The sequence below is a fragment of the Pristiophorus japonicus genome, chromosome 1 (genome assembly GCF_044704955.1).
Source record: "Pristiophorus japonicus isolate sPriJap1 chromosome 1, sPriJap1.hap1, whole genome shotgun sequence".
Classification (NCBI taxonomy): Eukaryota; Metazoa; Chordata; class Chondrichthyes; family Pristiophoridae; genus Pristiophorus; species Pristiophorus japonicus.
The window spans coordinates 16,939,364-16,958,640 of record NC_091977.1 but is presented as its reverse complement, the minus strand read 5'-3'; the positions used below and the strand labels follow the sequence as shown (position 1 = coordinate 16,958,640).

At 45.2% G+C, this 19,277-nt stretch overlaps 1 protein-coding gene across 7 annotated transcripts in view; it reads right to left on the bottom strand.

The window, feature by feature from the left end:
* rgs12b (regulator of G protein signaling 12b) overlaps positions 1 to 19,277 on the bottom strand; it is a 413,483-nt gene that overhangs the window by 207,690 nt on the left and 186,516 nt on the right. For 6 of the 7 annotated variants that reach the window (XR_011592975.1, XM_070877883.1, XM_070877890.1 and 3 more), the window contains one exon: positions 12,634 to 12,655. Coding sequence is in view for 5 of the 7 variants with exons in the window: in XM_070877883.1 (XP_070733984.1) it covers positions 12,634 to 12,655 (22 nt within the window). In the remaining 2 variants the exon portion in view is untranslated. Of the gene's footprint in view, positions 1 to 12,633; positions 12,656 to 13,015; positions 13,062 to 19,277 lie in introns of those variants that run through there. The other variant, XM_070877914.1, reaches the window with a different exon arrangement.

Genomic DNA, 19,277 nt, shown 5'->3' with positions numbered 1-19,277 from the left:
GGAGTCAGGAGGAGAGACAGTCATTGCAGAATACTCAAGTCTCTGACGTGCTCTTGGTGCCACATTATTTATACGGCTGGTCCAGTTAAGTTAATGGTGGGGGGTTTGGCGATGGTAATGCCGTTGAATGTCAAGGGGTGGTGGTTAGATTCTCGCTTGTTGGAGATAGTTACTGTCTGGCACTTTTGTGGCGCAAATGTAACTTAACACTTATCAGCCCAAGCCTGAATGTCATCCGGATCTTGCTGCATGTGGGCATGGACTGCTTCATTCTCAGAGAAGTTGCGAAACTTCTGACCTTATGATGGAGGGAAGGTCATTGATGAAGCAGCAGAAGATGGTTGGGGCCTAGAACACTGCACTGGGGAACTGCTGCAGCTGGGGCTGAGATGTTTGACCTCCAACAACCACAACCATCTTCGTTTATGCAAAGTATGACTCCAGCCAGTGAAGAGTTTTCCCCCTGATTCCCATTGACTTCAATTTTACTGGGGCTCCTTGATGCCACACTCGGTCAAATGCTGCCTTGATGTCAAGGGCAGTCACTCTCTCCTCACCTTTGGAATTCAGTTCTTTTGTCCATGTTTAGACCAAGGCTATAATGAGGTCTGGAGCCGATTGGTCCTGTGGAACCCAACTGAGCAGGTTATTGGTAAGTGACGCTTGATAGCACTGTCGACGACATCTTCCATCACTTTGCTGTGATGAGAGCAGACTTATGGGGTGGTAATTGGCTGGATTGGATTTGTCCTGCTTTTTGTGGACAGGACATACCTGGGCAGTTTTCACATTGTTGGGTAGATGTTGTAGCTGTATTAGAAGTGCTTGGCTAAAGGCACAGCTTGTCTTCAGCACGACAGCTGGGATGTTGTTGGAGCCCATAGCCTTTGCTGTATCCCGTGCGTTCAGCCGTTTCTTGATTGAATTGACTGAAGACTGGCTTCTGTAATGATGGGAACCTCAGGAGGAGGCCAATATGGATCATCCACTCAGCAATTCTGGCTGAAGGTGTTTGCAAACGCTTCAGCCTCGTCTTTTGCACTCACGTGCTGGGCTCAGCCATCATTGAGGATGGGATATTCATGGAGCCACTTCCTCCCGTTAGTTGTTTAATTGTCCACTATCATTTATGACTGGATGTGGCAGAGTTGCAGAGCTTTGATTTGATCCGTTGATTGTGGGATCGGTTAGCGCTGTCTAGCATGCTGCTTCCGCTGTTTAGCATGCACATCGTCCTGTGTTGCAGCTTCCCGAGGTTGTCACCTCATTTTTAGGTATGCCTGATGCTGCTCCTGGCTTGTTCACCTGCACTCCTCATTGAACCATTTCTGATGCTTGCTTTTTATTCCAGATTTATTTAATTAACTGAATTTATATTCCTCAGCTGCCATGGTGGGATTTAAACTCACGTCTCTGGATCATTAGTCCAAGCCTCTGGATTACTAGTCCAGTAACATAACCACCATCCAGTAGAAAACACAAAAAAAATACCAGAAATATTAGTACAGAAAAAGTACTGGAGAATTTAATTGGACTAAAAACTGACAAATCCTCTGGACCTGATGACCCACATCCCAGGGTTCTGAAAGAGGCGGCTGCAGAGATAGTGGATGCATTGGTTGTGATCTTCCAAAATTCCCGAGATTCTGAAACATTCCCAGAGGAGTGGAAGGTAGCAAATGCAACACTGCTATTCAAGAAAGCTGAGAGAGATGAAACAGGGAACTACAGGCCAGTTAGCCTGAAATCAGTCGTTGGGAGAATTCTGGAATCCATTATTAAGGAGGTGGGAACAGGGCACCTAGAAAATCATAATATGATTAGGCAGAGTCAACGTGGTTTTATGAAAGGGAAATCGTGTTTGACAAATTTATTCAAGTTTTTTGAGGATGTAACTAGCAGGGCAGATAAAGAGGAACCAGTGGATGTAGTATTATTGGATTTTCAAAAGACATTCGATAAGATGGCACACAAAAGGTTGTTGCACAAGGTAAGGGCTCAGGCATTGGTGGTAATGTATTAGTATGGATAAAGGGATTGGTTAAAGGGCACAAAACAGGGAGCAGGCGAGTTGGTCATTTAAGGTTACTAGTGGGGTGCCCAGCAGTGCTGGGGCCTTAGCTATTTACAATCTATATGACTGACTTAGAGGAAGGGGCCGAGTTTAATGTATCCATGTTTGCTGACGATACAAAGCTAGGTGGAAAAGTAAGCTGTGAGGAGGACAGAGACTGCAAAGTTATACAGACAGATTAAGCGAGTGGGCAAGAAGGTGGCAGATGGGAGTTTAATGTAGGGAAATTTAAGGTTATTCACTTTGGTAGAAAGAATAGAAAAGAGAATATTTTTTAAATGGTGAAAAAGTTGGTGTTTGGAGAGATTTGGATGTCCTTCGACACGAAATACTGAAAGTTAACATGCAGGTACAGCAAGCAACTTGGAAGGCAAATGGTATGTTGGACTTTATTGCAAGGAAGTTGGAGTACAAGAGTAAGGAAGTCTCCGGAGTCTGGAATATGGAATCCATACCGATCGGTGGCAGGGTCGTCCGCAATCCGTAAAATATTCCGGAAGCCGGACCTGCCGACCTCAGGGCCCCGCCACTGCCCGACCTCGGGCCTTACCTCCACTTGCCCCGCTCGGGGCCTCGTCGCCAGCCCGCCCAAACACCTCCTCCGCAACGGGGCCAATCCGAACACCTCCTACTCAGCGGCGGGCCATACAAACATAGAAAATAGGTGCAGGAGTAGGCCTTCGAGCCTGCACCATCATGGCTGATTATGCACCTCCTCCTCGGCGGCAGCGCCCACTCAAACACCTCCTTCTCGGTGGCAGTGCCCGCTCAAACATCTTCTCGGCAGCGGGGTCCGGCCGAACAGCTTCTCCTCGGTGGCAGGGTCCGCCCGAATAGCTTCTCCTCGGCGGCAGGGCCTGGCCCAACACCTCCTCAGCGGCAGGGCCCGGCCAAACACCTCCTCCTCGGCGGCAGGGCCCGCCCGAACAGCTTCTCCTCAGCGGCAGGGCCCGCCCGAACACCACCACGGCGGGGCCCAGCCGTACACCTCGACCGCGACGGGGCCCAGCCGTACACCTCGACCACGACGGGGCCCAGCCGTACACCTCGACCGCGACGGGGCCCAGCCGTACACCTCGACCGCGGCGGGGCCCAGCCGTACACCTCGACCGCGACGGGGGCCCGGCCGTACACCTCGACCGCGGCGGGGCCCGGCCGTACACCTCGACCGCGGCGGGGCCCGCCCGAACACCTCTACCGCGGCGGGGCCCGGCCGTACACCTCGACCGCGGCGGGGCCCGCCCGAACAGCTACTCCATGGTGGGGCCCGCCCAAACACCTCGACCGCAGCAGGGCCTGCCCAACACTTCTATCACAGCGGGGCCCAACCGAACACCTCCTCGGCGGTGGAGCCCGCCTGAACAGCTCCTCCTCGGCGGGGAACCCCCCCCCACCCCACTTTCTGACGTTACGAAATCCAGCAATACCCAAATCTGGACACTCGGGTGTTTCCGGATTCGTGACGTCAAAAATGATTGAAAGTCCGGAAAAGCCCGGAATCCGGAATGGCTTCGGTCCCGAATTCTCGATGCTACACCTGTATTTGCCTTTTGGGGGGGGGGGGGGGGGGGGGGGGGGGCTGTAACGAAGGTTCACTCGATTTATTCCTGGGATGAGAGGAGTAGAATGGGCAAAATCTCTCTGGAGTTCAGAAGAATGAGAAGTGATCTCATTGAAACATAAGATTCTGAGAGGGCGTGACAGGGAAGTTACACACAAAATTAAAATCAATCTATTTTCTTTACTCTGTTTTTCAGTCCCTTCCTAAAACCTACTGATCCTGAGATATTGTTCCTGATAATTTGATATTTAAGCTAAGTAATTGGTGGTCCATGTCTCTAGGATAAAAATAATGATAATTTTTTATTGATATAGTACCTTTAACGTAGTAAAACTTCCCAAGGCGCTTCACAACAGTGTTACAAGACAAAACAGATAAATTTGACACAGACAGAAGAAATTAAGGCAGATGACCAAAAGCCTGCTTCAAGAAGTAGGTTTTAAGGAGTGTCTTAAAGGATGAAAGAGAAATACAGAAGTGGAGAGGTTTAGGGAGGGAGTGTCAGAGCTCAGGCATGGCTACTGATAGTTGAGCAGTAATAATGAGGGATGTTCAAGAGGGCATCTTGTGGGGCTGTGAGGCTAAATAAGATTAGAGATAGGGAAAGGCAAGGTTATGGAGTGATGTGTAAACAAGGATGAGAATTTTGAAATCGAAGCGTTGTTTAACCAGGAGCCAATGCAGGTCAGAAAGCACAGGGGTGATGGGTGATCGTGACTTGGTGCGAGTTAGGATCCACAAAATATAAATTCATTGACTAAGGGTCCAGGAGCTTGGACTCTCTCTGATGAATCGCATGGGGTAGCCTGGAGGAGGAATTCATAGAATGCATACGTGATTGTTTCTTAGATCAGTATGTTACAAAACCTACAAGGGAGCAAGCTATCTTAGATCTGGTCCTGTGTAATGAGACAGGAATAATAAACGATCTCCTAGTAAAAGATCCTCTCGGAATGAGTGATCACAGTATGGTTGAATTTGCAATACAGATTGAGGGTGAGGAAGTAGTGTCTCAAACGAGCGTACTATGCTTAAACAAAGGGGACTACAGTGGGATGAGGGTAGAGTTGGCTAAAGTAGACTGGAAACACAGACTAAATGGTGGCACAATTGAGGAACAGTGGAGGGCTTTTAAGGAGCTCTTTCATAGTGCTCAACAAAAATATATTCCATTGAAAAAGAAGGGCGGTAAGAGAAGGGATAACCAGCCGTGGATAACCAAGGAAATAAAGGAGAGTATCAAATTAAAAACCAATGCGTATAAGATGGCCAAGGTTAGTGGGAAACTAGAAGCTTGGGAAAATTTTAAACGACAGCAAAGAATGACTAAGAAAGCAATAGAGAAAGGAAAGATAGATTACGAAAGTAAACTTGCGCAAAACATAAAAACGGATAGTAAAAGCTTTTACCGATATATAAAACGGAAGAGAGTGACGAAAGTAAATGTTGGTCCCTTAGAAGATGAGAAGGGGAATTTAATAATGGGAAATGTGGAAATGGCTGAGACCTTAAACAATTATTTTGCTTCAGTCTTCACAGTGGAAGACGCAAAAACCATGCCAAAAATTGCTGGTCACGGGAATGTGGGAAGGGAGGACCTTGAGATAATCACTATCACTAGGGAGGTAGTGCTGGACAGGCTAATGACACTCAAGGTAGACAAGTCCCCTGGTCCTGATGAAATGCATCCCAGGGTATTAAAAGAGATGGCAGAAGTTACAGCAGATGTATTCATTATAATCTACCAAAATTCTCTGGACTCTGGGGAGGTACCAGCGGATTGGAAAGCAGCTAATGTAACGCCTTTGTTTAAAAAAGGGGGCAGACAAAAGGCAGGTAACTATAGACCGGTTAGTTTAACATCTGTAGTGGGGAAAATGCTTGAAGCTATCATTAAGGAAGAAATAGCGAGACATCTAGATAGGAATAGTGCAATCAAGCAGACGCAACATGGATTCATGAAGGGGAAATCATGTTTAACTAATTTACTGGAATTCTTTGAGGATATAATGAGCATGGTGGATAGAGGTGTACTGATGGATGTGGTGTATTTAGATTTCCAAAAGGCATTCGATAAGGTGCCACACAAAAGGTTACTGCAGAAAATAAAGGGACACGGAGTCGGAGGAAATGTATTAGCATGGATCGAGAATTGGCTGGCTAACAGAAAGCAGAGAGTCGGGATAAATGGGTCCTTTTCGGGTTGGAAATCGGTGGTTAATGGTGTGCCACAGGGATCAGTGCTGGGACCACAACTGTTTACAATATACATAGATGACCTGGAAGAGAGGACAGAGTATAGTGTAACAAAATTTGCAGATGACACAAAGTATAGTGGGAAAGCGGGTTGTGTAGAGGACACAGAGAGGCTGCAAAGAGATTTAGATAGGTTAAGCGAATGGGCTAAGATTTGGCAGATGGAATACAATGTCGGAAAATGTGAGGTCATCCACCTTGGGAAAAAAAACAATAAAAGGGAATATTATGTGAATGGGAAGAAATTACAACATGCTGCGGTGCAGAGGGACCTTGTGCATGAATCCCAAAAAGTTAGTTTGCAGGTGCAGCAGGTAATCAGGAAGGCGAATGGAATGTTGGCCTTCATTGCGAGAGAGATGGAGGACAAAAGCAGGGAGGTCCTGCTGCAACTGTACAGGGTATTGGTGAGGCCGCACCTGGAGGGAGTACTGCGTGCAGTTTTGGTCACCTTACTTAAGGAAGGATATACTAGCTTTGGAGGGGGTACAGAGACGATTCACTAGGCTGATTCCGGAGATGAGGGGGTTACCTTATGATGATAGATTGAGTAGACTGGGTCTTTACTCGTTGGAGTTCCGAAGATGAGGGGTGATCTTATAGAAACATTTAAAATAATGAAAGGGATAGACAAGATAGAGGCAGAGAGGTTGTTTCCACTGGTCTGGGAGACTAGAACTAGGGGGCACAGCTTCAAAATACGGGGGAGCCAATTTAAAACCGAGTTGAGAAGGAATTTCTTTTCCCAGAGGGTTGTGAATCTGTGAAATTCTCTGCCCAAGGAAGCAGTTGAGGCTAGCTCATTGAATGTATTCAAATCACAGATAGATAGATTTTTAACCAATAAGGGAATTAAGGGTTATGGGGAGCGGGCGGGTAAGTGGAGCTGAGTCCATGGCCAGATCAGCCATGATCTTGTTGAATGGCAAGCAGGCTCGAGGGGCTAGATGGCCTACTCCTGTTCCTAATTCTTATGATATGTTCTTATGTAAAAGCTTCTATAGATAAGTGAAGAGAAAAAGATTAGTCAAGACAAACGTAAGTCCCTTGCAGTCGGACTCAGGTGAATTAATAATGGGAACAAAGAAATGGCAGACCAATTGAACAAATACTTTGGTTCTGACTTCACGAAGGAAGACACAAATGACCTTCCGGATGTACTGGGAGACCGAGGGTCTAGTGAGAAGGAGGAGCTGAAGAATATCCTTATTAGGCAGGAAATTGTGTTGGGGAAATTGATGGGATTTTAGGCAGACAAATCCCTGATTGTCTGCATCCCAGAGTACTTAAGGAGGTTGCCCTAGAAATAGTGAATGCATTGGTGATCATTTTCCAACAGTCTATTGACTCTGGATCAGTTCCTATGGACTGGAGGGTAGCTAATGTAACACCACTTTTTTAAAAAGGAGGGAGAGAGAAAACGGTAAATTAGTGGGGAACAGTAGTGGGGAAAATGTTGGAATCAATCATTAAGGATGAAATAGCAGCGCATTTGGAAAGCAGTGACAGGATCGGTCAAAGTCAGCATGGATTTGTGAAAGGGAAATCATGTTTGTCAAATCTTCTGGAATTTTTTGAATATGTAACCAGTAGAGTGGACAAGAGAGAACCAGTGGATGTGGTGCATTTGGACTTTCAAAAGGCGTTTGACAAGGTCCCACATAAGAGATTGGTGTGCAAAATCAAAGCACATAGTATTGGGGGTAATGTACTGCGTGGATAGAGAATTGGTTGGCAGACAGGAAGCAGAGAGTCGGGATAAACGGATCCTTTTCGTAATGGGAGGCAGTGACTAGTGGAGTGCCACAGGGCTCAGTGCTGGGACCACAGCTCTTTACAATATACATTAATGATTTGGATGCAGGAATTTAGACGAGGGGATTAAATGTAGTATCCCCAAATTCGCAGATGACACTAAGTTGGGTGGCAGTGTGAGCTGCGAGGAGGATGCTATGAGGCTGCAGAGTGACTTGGATAGGTTAGGTGAATGGGCAAATGCATGGCAGATGAAGTATAATGTGGATAAATGTGAGGTTATCCACTTTGGTGGTAAAAACAGAGCGACAGACTATTATCTGAATGGTGACAGATTAGGAAAAGGGGAGGTGCAACGAGACCTGGGTGTCATGGTACATCAGTCATTGAAGGTTGGCATACAGGTACAGCAGGTGGTTAAGAAAGCAAATGGCATGTTGGCCTTCATAGCGAGGGGATTTGAGTACAGGGGCAGGGAGGTGTTGCTACAGTTGTACAGGGCCTTGGTGAGGCCACACCTGGAGTATTGTGTGCAGTTTTGGTCTCCTAACTTGAGGAAGGACATTTTTGCTATTGAGGGAGTGCAGCGAAGGTTCACCAGACTGATTCCCGGGATGGCGGGACTGACCTATCTGAAAGACTGGATCAACTGGGCTTGTATTCACTGGAGTTCAGAAGAATGAGAGGGGATCTCATAGAAACGTTTAAAATTCTGATGGGTTTAGATACGTTAGATGCAGGAAGAATGTTCCCAATGTTGAGGAAGTCCAGAACCAGGGGTCACGGTCTAAGGATAAGGGGTAAGCCATTTAGGACCCAGATGAGGAGAAACTTCTTCACCCAGAGAGTAGTGAACCTGAGGGATTCTCTACCACAGAAAGTTGTTGAGGCCAATTCACTAAATATATTCAAAAAGGTGTTAGATGTAGTCCTTACTACTCGGGGGATCAAGGGGTATGGCGAGAAAGCAGGAATGGGGTCCTGAAGTTGCATGTTCAGCCATGAACTCATTGAATGGCGGTGCAGGCTCGAAGGGCCGAATGGCCTACTCCTGCACCTATTTTCCATGTCTATGTCTATTGAGTGTAATATCTCCAAGTTTGCAGATGACACTAAACTGGGTGGCGGAGTGAGCTGTGAAGAGGATGCTAAGAGACTGCAGGGTGATTTGGACAGGTTAGGTGAGTGGGCAAATGCATGGCAGTTGCAGTATAATGTGGATAAATGTGAGGTTATCCATTTTGGTGGCAAAAGCACGAAGGCAGAATATTATCTGAATGGTGGCAGATTAGGAAAAGGGGAGGTGCAACGAGACCTAGGTGTCTTGGTTCACCAGTCATTGAAAGTTGGCATGCAGGTACAGCAGGCGGTGAAGGCGGCAAATGTCATGTTGGCCTTCATTGCTAGGGGATTTGAGTGTAGGAGCAGGGAGGTCTTACTGCAATTGTACAGGGCCTTGGTGAGGCCTCACCTGGAATATTGTGTTCAGTTTTGGTCTCCTAACCTGAGGAAGGACGTTCTTGCTATTGAGGGAGTGCAGCGAAAGTTCACCAGACTGATTCCAGGGATGGCTGGACTGACATATGAGGAGAGTCTGGATCAACTGGGCCTTTATACACTGGAGTTTAGAAGGATGAGAGGGGATCTCATCGAAACATATAAGATTCTGACGGGACTGGACAGGTTGATGTGGGAAGAATGTTCCCGATGTTGGCGAAGTCCAGAAACAGGGGACACAGTCTTAGGATAAGGGGTAGGTCATTTAGGACTGAAATGAGGAGAAACTTCTTCACCCAGAGAGTTTTGACCTGTGGAATTCCCTGTCACAGAAAGGCGTTGATGCCAGTTCATTGGATATATTCAAGAGGGAGTTCGATATGGCCCTTACGGCTAAAGGGATCAAGGGGTATGGAGAGAAAGCAGGAAAGGGGTGCTGAGGTGAATGATCAGCCATGATCATATTGAATGGTGGTGCAGGCTCGAAGGGCCGAATGGCCTTCTCCTGCACCTAATTTCTATGCTTCTATGTTTCTATTAATATATATCAAGAAAAGCAGTGGTCCTAGTACAGTTTGAACCTCTCTTGTCCGACATCCTCGGGACCTGACCGGTGCCGAAACATAGAATTTTCCAAAACACGGGAGGTCAGTGCTGGTGATCGCGGAGTGAGGGAGGAGAGGCAGGGAATGTTAGTGATTGGTCATTTCTCTGTTTGTCTCAGATCTGTCGCCCCTTCACTGTGCCGTCAAGTCCCACAATTTCATTATGAGGAAGCAGAGTGAAATGCTGAGCGTCACGGGAGCACTTAACAATGAGCTCGAAGCCCAGGAAAGCAGCAGTTCTGCCACAGATGCCAAACCACGGATGTTTCCCAAGCAGAGAGTCCCAGACCTGAGAGGTTCAACCTATACCAACCACTGGGCAACACCACTGTATATCTTCCTCCAGTCCAAAATACAACCGTTCACCACTACTCTCTGGTGACTTATCTACTTTATAAAGTACAGCCAGCCATTCTTGTACCTCCTCTTTATCAATTTTTAATCCATCTAGTATCCTTGGTAAAGACAGATACAAAGTACTGATTTAGAACCTCACCCATGCCCTCTGCCTCCATGCCTAGGTCTCCATTTTGATCCCTAATCAGCCCCACCACTCCTCTAACTACCCTTTTATATATATATGCCTGTAGAAGACTTTTGGATTCCCTTTTATGTTAGCTGTATTAGCGGGTTTCGGAGCTTGAGCAGCAGCTGTCATCACTGCGGTGTATCCGTGAGGATGAGATCTATGAGGATAGCACATTTCAGGAGGTAGTCACTCCGCAGCGTGTGCAGGCAGAGAGGTAATGCGTGACCGTCAGACAGACAAAGAGGACCAGGCAGGTAGTGCAAGTGTCCTGAGTGCATCCCACTCTTAACCAGTATTGAATACTTGTGAGGGTGATGGTTCCTCTGAGGACTACAGCAGAGCCAAATCCATGGTTTCCTAATCTGTCACCATTCAGATAATAGTCTGTCGCTCTGTTTTTACCACCAAGGTGGATAACCTCACATTTATCCACACAGGTGGCTCAGCTGTACAAGGTGCAAGGAGGAAGATCAGGAAAACAATAGTAATAGGGGATTCAATAGTTAGGGAACAGACAGGCGTTTCTGCGGCCACAGATGTGATTCCAGGATGGTATGTTGCCTCCCTGGTCCCAGGATCAATGATGACACTGAGCAGCTGCAGAACATTCTGAGGGGGGAGGGTGAATAGCCATTATGAGGGGGGAGGGTGAACAGCCAGAGGTCATGGTCCATATCGGTATCAACGACATAGATAGAAAGAGGGATGAGGTCCTGCAGGCAGATTACAGGGAGCTACGAAAGAGATTAAAAAGCAAAGCCTCAAAGATAGCAATCTTCAGATTACTCCCAGTGCCACAAGCTAGTGAGTATAGAAATAGGAGGTGAGAGCAGATGAATGCATGGCTGGAGAGATGGTGTAGGAGTGAGGGCTTTAGATTCCTGGGACTTTGGTACCGGTTCTGGCCGACAGATTGCACTTCAACAGAGCCAGGCCCAATATCCTTGCAGGGGTTGCTAGTGCTGTTAGGGAGGAGAGAGGGGAGAGACGGGGAGGGGGAAGCCTTTTGGCCAAGGTTAGGAGCGCCACCCAGCACCGGGAGGGGAGGGAAGCCTTTCAGCCAGGGTTAGCAGCGGCACCCGGCAGAAGGAGGAAGGGGGAGGGAGGCCTTTCAGCCAGAGTTAGGAGCGGCACCGGGCACCGGCAGGGGAGGCAGGCCTTTTGGCCAGGGTTAGGTGCGGCACCTGGCACCAGGGGGGATAGAATCTTGGCATAAACTCTTTAATAATTTAATGCTGGTAAGCTGCTGCAATGTGCATGGTGCTTGTGCAGGTTGCTGTGAGCTGGCCAGAATGTGTTGTATGTTTCACTTTCCAGCCTCAGCCCGCAGTGTGTCCTTCATTACCCTGACAACCCGATCTTTTTGCCGCAGATCTTAGGCCGCACCCCAAAGCTAAAGGACAGGCTACGCAGCGCCAAAATCAACAATTCAAACGGGGAAAGTTGGCTGATTTTTTTTGCCGTAGTTGGGCCCCAAAAAAAACAGGCGTAACTCTTCAAGTACACAAAAAAAACGGCATTGGGGAAAATTGAGCCCAAAGATTGGCAGGCAAAAGTTTAATCGAACAATGGGCTGCCTTTAAAGAGAAGATGGTTCAGGTACATTCGCACAAGGGGGAAAGATAGGACAACCAACATCAGAGCTCCCTGGATAACGAACGAGATGAAGAAACAGAAAAAGGGTGCATATGACAGATGTCAGGTTAAGAATACAAAAGAGACCCAGGCTGAATATAAAAAAGTTCAGAGAAGTGAAAAAGGAAACAAGAAGAGCAAATAGAGAGTATGAGAATAGATTGGCAGCTAACATAAAAGGGAATCCAAACGTCTTCTATAGGCATATAAATAGTAAACAAGTAGTAAGAGGAGGGGTGGGGCTGATCAGGAACCGAAAAGGAGACCTACGCACAGAGACAGAGGGCATAGCTGAGGTACTAAATCAGTACTTTGCATCAAAGGGACAGTGACAGCATGGATCCGAAATTGGCTAAGTGAAACGCCCAACCAGAGCCCTCTGTGATCACCACTCCCAAGTGACAGCATGGAATCACAGAATTAGTCCTTAATCGCGCACATATAATATAAATAGACAGTTTTCTGCAAGGTTTCTTTAAACCAGTTAGAATGCAAGAGAAATCATATACAAGGACCTGATCTGTGGGAAACTACAAATCACTTTGATTAAAGGAAACCAGTACATTAGCAATCACAAAAAAAACATGATATTGCCAAGAAAAACTGAATACTCTGCAGTGTTTGCCTACTACTACATCTCAGCCCAGAGTCCACAAAATTCATTTAACAAAGTAAAATATCTGATCAGAAACAGAAAACTTATCTGAAAATGTGCACTAACCTCCATCGGAGACAGCAGCTGTCTGTAAGAAAGGAGAGAGACATGAGTGAGCACACTTCATTACAATGATACAAAATCTTTTCTCTGCAGTTTCATTTCGAGACTAAACGTCAATGATGAATTTAATCAGCTTCCAAAACAAATACATTCACTCTCAAGCGAAAAGGAAAGACAAGTCCTGCCCAAATGAGCCAAGGTGCATTTTTTCCAGCAGTTGTTACCTCCCAAGTTAACTCCTCCCAATGACATTTTTTTAGCAGATAAAAAAGAGGGAGAGGCTACATTTCTTACTATAATCCCACAATTTATACTTTAATCTTGAACTAGCACCAGAATAAAGGAAAATATTTGCAACCATTTGAAGTTGAGCATCGAATCTTACTATAGGAGACAATCTGTTGCTCAGTAGGCCAACTACTGAGTAAAACGTTTCCTTTTTCCATCTAAGTGGCTCCATGAAGTAACATTATAAAGAAAAACATTTCACATAAGGGGAATGAAATAAAATGAAACACAGAGCACTTGACTATAGCTATCTATGTGACAGCTGAAACACACAAACTCTGGTGATACAATGGGAGTGAATTTCCTCAGAGATTCTCCTACCGCTGCCAGAACTTGGCACGTAAATGGGGTTTCCGTCTGACCTCTACCCAATTACGGCAGCGGAACGGTATAAGCTCCAAAGAAATTCACCACCCCTAGGCTCTTGCTTTAGTTTAAATGCAAACCAATTTCCAATATAAAAGTTCAGATGAGATTAATGCAATTTGGGAAACATGTTGAAATATTCAGTAGATGAAACTGATCAGCATCAGAAATGCATACAGGTTCCGCTACCATTAAATAGGTAGCTTAAGTTTGCTGATAAACAAAATCACAAAAATAAAGAAATGCATCTGTTTCTCCTTCCTACAGAATTCAAGTAGTCAACATTTTTTTTGCCCAGAACTCTTTATTATTGCAGGTTGATCTCCCATGGTGTTGTATATGGTAAGTCGGAGAATATGGTCTCCCTTCTTCTCTCTGCTGTTTTCATGTTGCTGTTTCTCTCTGCCTCTATGCTTCAGCATCTCTCTCTTCTGCGTCTCCTTCCCTAACTCTTTTTGTTTCTCTCTGTCCTCCAGCTTCTCCCTCTCTATTTGTCTTTTCTTTTGAGTGAGAGTGTTGTGTGGCTGGGGTAGGGATTGCAACGAAAATGTGGCTCCCAACAGCTCCCTTCCCATTCCCCAATCACTCAGGTTTCCTCCTTCCCATTGCACCCCTAACCGAAGGATATACATACAAATATTACAGACGCATTTAAAATGAGTAAAAGAAAAAGAAAGTCATTTATCTAGGGCCTTTCATAACCTCAGCTTTACAGCCAATGAAGTACTTTTTTTGAGGTGTAGTCGCTGTTGTAATGTATAAAGCGCGCAGCCAATTTGCGGACAATGACTGTCAGGAAAAGATCAGCTGGTCCATCAAACCTGTCCCATTACATGTTGCAATTAAGCATCATGACCTCAGCGATTCCACCCACCAGCAGTTATGTGATCTCCTGGGAGAGACAAGAAAACATATTTTTTAAAAACCCTCTAAAGATTCATGAAAAATATTCTGTGTAATTCTTCTCCGGTTCCCAAGGAGTACCAGGAGACCAGTGTCAATGTGGCATATCACCCAAGATCCCATCTATCTTATGTATCTGCTGCAGTGATATCAGTCTAACCCAGGAACTTATGGGAACTTGCTATGCACAAATTGGCTGCTGTCAATGATTCCCCCTAAGCTGCGCGTGTACGCAGCCAAGCAGGAACCTGCAAGATTCTGCGCAGGCCTCTCACAAGCTTTTACATTCGAAAAACTGCGCATGCGCAGAAACTTAAAGGAACCACGCATTGAAAGAAACAGACCGTGCAGAATAAAGCGCAGCTTAAAGGGAACATTGGCTGCCATGTTTTTCCCTACATTACAACTGTGATAACACTTCAATAGTATTTCAATGGCTGTAAAGTACTCTAGGATGTCCTGAGGTCATAAAAGGTGCTATATAAATGTAGGTTTTCTTTCTTCCAAAGGTCGATGATCCTGTGAAAAGAAAAAGCTTCCAACATCAAGCCTAGTTTGATGCTTACATAACGTCTCCATGTTCTCCCTGACCTACCTAATTCAAATAGTGTCTGGCGTTTCGTTACGCGGATCTCTGTTTTGTTTTGGGTGAGTCATAGCACAATCTTTGCTGTGTTCACACACTGGGATGAAGTGCTTTCGGAGTTGACTGGCTCGTTGCTTCAGTGGTTTGTTACCTGCTGCAGTTTGAAGCTGTGAGCCAGCAACCTGCCAATGGACTTCCACAACATTAAAATGGCTTTTATCTGCTCATGAATGCTGACCTGTTTACTCACTTAAAATATGACATTTCACTTTGATTTTTCTTGAGGTTTGTTTGCTCCGGCAGTGTGTAAACATAATTTTAGGTATAAATGAATAGTGAGCAATTAGTGAAGTCGCAATTTGGAGCTCTCATGCAATGTTAGGTTCCGCCTTAATGTTACGTTTACAGTCCCACATACAGGTACAGTTTCCTTACCATTCAGAGACCATTCATTATTTTAAATATATAATAGATTATGGAGAAAGTAATATAAAGAGAGATTTGCCTACATAATGCAAGCAAACTACAGGAAGAGAAAAATCATGGCAAAATAAAATGAGTGCACTAATACAAATAGGGAGTCAATCTCAAGGAGATAGAGACAAATACTAGAAAACTAAGAGTCACATTAATTAAACTGACTCCAATGTCACAAAGGCAGTTTAAAAGCCAAAATTGACTAGGTAAGTGATTGTTTTAAAAAGGCCCATTTTTCCTGGTATTGCTCAAACTTAGTCCATATGCTGCCCCACCTCTGGGCCCTGTACAATGAGTATGTCTGACATAATACTTTGACTATTTTAAAATTTACTTTGTTTTAATTATGGTATAAAGCACAGTGGGGGGGACGCATTAAAAAATTCAACATAAACAGAACTTGTACAACAGTATATTTTGTACTCAAATCTTTCATACAAACTATTTTATCTATGATTATTATAGGCACAATATATAGACAGCTGGAGCAGTTTAGCAATTAATTCTTTAAGGCCACACTAAAAATGAATACTGCATTATGTAAACTTTAAGACTGTTCTAAAGTATTGCAAACTTTAAATTATGTTTTAACCCTTACTCATACTTTTGTTTAAAAAGAGGTAACTTGTTTAAAGTTCATTGACTAGAAATTCATCCCCTTACCGACACTCCGTAGCGCCATGAAATGGCAATAAAATGGCAGCCGCCGCTCTTTTGCCAGCTGGTGGCGGGTCCCCTGACAGCTGCCATAGTCCTCTCCTCCTTTGCGCTGCCGGTAACTGGCAACATCCTGGAAAAAAATGGCGGCATGGTGACGTCAATCGGCATGTAATGCCGACATAACATCACCAACGCAAATTTCGACCCCAGGGCTGAATTCAGCGCTGGGTCCGAAGCATGCGCAGGGTGATAGTGACAATGTCTGCAGCTCCTAAAGGGACACACACATCATTCAGGTAAGTTTGAATTTAAGGGTTTGGACTGGATCTTTTGATTTTCTTGAAGTGGTGGCTTGCTGCAATAGATGTGAAACGTTTTTAAAGTGTACAGGGAGTGCTGCTGGATGCTTGCAAGGGCTTGGATGGTAAATTAAGGCCTTTGATAAGATAGAACATGCTGTGAAATACTCAACAGGTCATGCAACATCTATAGAGAGAAAAACAGAGTTCACGTCTCAGGCCGACTAACCAACTGAGTATTTCCTGCATTTACCACATCCGCTTTCATAGGGAAGAGGAAGACGCAGAAGTGGAAGAAACCGAAGAGGATGAATTGGATGGAAGGATGCATCCCAGACCGCCCCTTTAGGCCGGGATGGAATCATCTGCCTGCGGTCCCACTGGCTGGACAGGCTGCCTCTTCTTGTTGACCCACTGGCTGGACAGGCTGAATTTCTTGGGTGTGAAATGAGGAAGGCACAAGGGTGGAGATGTGCTGACTAGAGGGTGGGAAAGCAAGAGGTACATGCCAGAAGGGGCCTTACGAACCAGTATACCCGCGTCTTGTATCCTTTCTGTCGTGCCCCTGGCCAATGGCTCAACCATGCCCCTGCCAAGAAAGGCCTGCACCGTCTCCTCCAAGGGGGTGAGGTGAGGCTAGGAATGGGAGATGTGCCTCGTTATTGGTGCAGATTGTTGGTAGGCGAGTGATTGGGGGTTGTACACTGAGCAGTGTGTGAGGCTAGTGGTGCAGTTGGTAGGAGACGGCTTTTGAAGATGCATTCACTGACCTTGACCAGTGGTCTGAGGTCATGAAGCTTCCTTGGGCACTGGAGTCGGTGGTGATGCTGATACTGCTGGCGGTGACGGCCTTAACGATATATTCCGTTCTTTCTGGAGGACCTCCTAGCCCGTGTGGATAGAGGGTCACTCTTGCAGCGTTGGCCCTCTCCACAAAGCTGGAGTGCTGCTTGGGAGACCCTCAGTGCCCGTTCCCTGGCTTGCTGAGCCATTTGTGTTAGTGCTGAGGCAGTTTTCTCATTTATTGTTAGGAAGGTAACAGGTGGCATTGGAAAAGGAATTTCAGCCCCTGAATATTTCTTAAAAGGCAGAAAGGGGCTGAAAAATGTATTGATTCACTGCATTTTATTTCGTACTGCTTCATTGCATACGGCCCCTTTAATTATCAGACCTCTTCATTGCCCACAATTCCTTGCAAGATCCAAAGCTTTGCTCACAGAGGCTGTGGGAAACTGCAACGCCACACCTGGACAGGAACTTGGTCCCAGATCCCTCCAGCAACACCACCAGGACGGCGATGTACAGAAGTGACCGCTGTGCCACCTATCTCCATGCCCCCCAAACCAATTTCACTCGCTTAGCATTGTGGCCATTAACTGCAGTTGCTGATAATACCTTTGCTAACAAACACAAATTTTTCAAAATGTTTCAAAGTTTAGACTTGAACTTTGTTTAAATAAATTTTCAAATTGTGGTACAAAGCTAGTTCCACAAGTCAGGTGAATTTTTCTCACATGTCTTATTAAAAAAGAGCAGAATAATTGGGTATCAACTTGTCATACCTAATTCAAACTGCTTTCACAAGTATTCCTTTTAGTAAAGGTTAGTACAGAATGCACTGAAACATCTTACATAAAAAAGATGGATTAACCTGTCTCGCAGGTCGGGGCCTCCAGGCTGCTTGCCACTGGAACAAGACCTAGCTCTGCCAAGCCCGTGTGGTGGTTGGTGTGCAACGGCCACCACACATTTTTTTTAAATCCACACACAGGCATCTTCCAACCTTCAATATGTAGTTTGGGACCTGGAATGTCAGGTCCTTCATTGAAATACCTGTGAACTCATCCCTTTTTTGCGTGGAAGCAAGTCATCCTCGATACGAGGGACCGCCTAAGAAGGATTAACCTTTATCCTAAAGACAAATCAGAATTGCAAGTTTGTAAAACCTAAGTAAAATTTGTAATTCCTCTAAAAATGGCATAGTACACTTTCCTGTCAAGTGCAAGGTAATTTACTTGTTTTTTTAATGAATAACATCAATATGAATATGCATTTTAATGTATGATCAACAGTCCAGTATAATTATTTACATTAAATCAGAAGTGTAATCTTGACTGTACGCAACCACATAATTTCACTCGGACACTTCCTGGTGATTAACATCTCACAACAGTGTAATACTTGCATAGTCAACCACAAATACTAGTTTTCAATTACTGAGCAACTAAAGATATGTCTTGTACGACAGACCAGGAATCAACATTTAAAATTACAGTATGAAGATTTTCTTGCAGAGAATTGACGGAACAATTAAAAAAAAATAATTCATAAAACAGTGAAAGATTTATGAACATGCACAGACATGGATTATAAGGAAACCAAACTAACAACTTGCTAATTATGCATGCAACCTTTCAACTGCAAATTATATTGTTATTGGTCTTACATTTTTATAGCGAGTCTTGTGTAAGAGAAGGATTTATACCACTTTACAGGGAAGGATGAGGGAGTGGAGGGAGTTCACAATTAAGGAATTTCCAAAGGTATGGTTTAAGGAGGCTCTTGAAAGCAGGGAGAGGTAGCAAGAATGCTGTAACCTACAGGGCTACGGACCAGGAGCTGGAAAGTGTGATTAGGCTGGACAGCACTTTTTCGGCCAGCAGACACAATGGCCTTCTTTCGTGCCATAAATTTCTATGATTCTATGAATGCAAAGTAGATTTAGGAGGAAATTGCAGAGGGTAGGAGCCAATAGATGAAGTGGAGGAGGTGATGGACAAGCTACAATTCAGAATTGAAGGAATTAGAGGGTGCACGATGGGAATAATAGTCGATTTCTCAAAGTGGGTAGGGCAAGGCCACAATAGGCTTTGACAACAAGTATGATTAAATCAATTCATTAGGGCACAGAAAGCCAAAGTGACCTTGGTGAGAACAGAATGAGGGGTGTGTGGGACAGGGGTTGGGCTACAGAGCTCTGGATTAGCTCATGTGTATGGATGGTGAGGATGTGGGGCTGGTGAAGGGAGTGCCTGAGGAAGTAACCTTCCAGGTGATGAAATATGGAA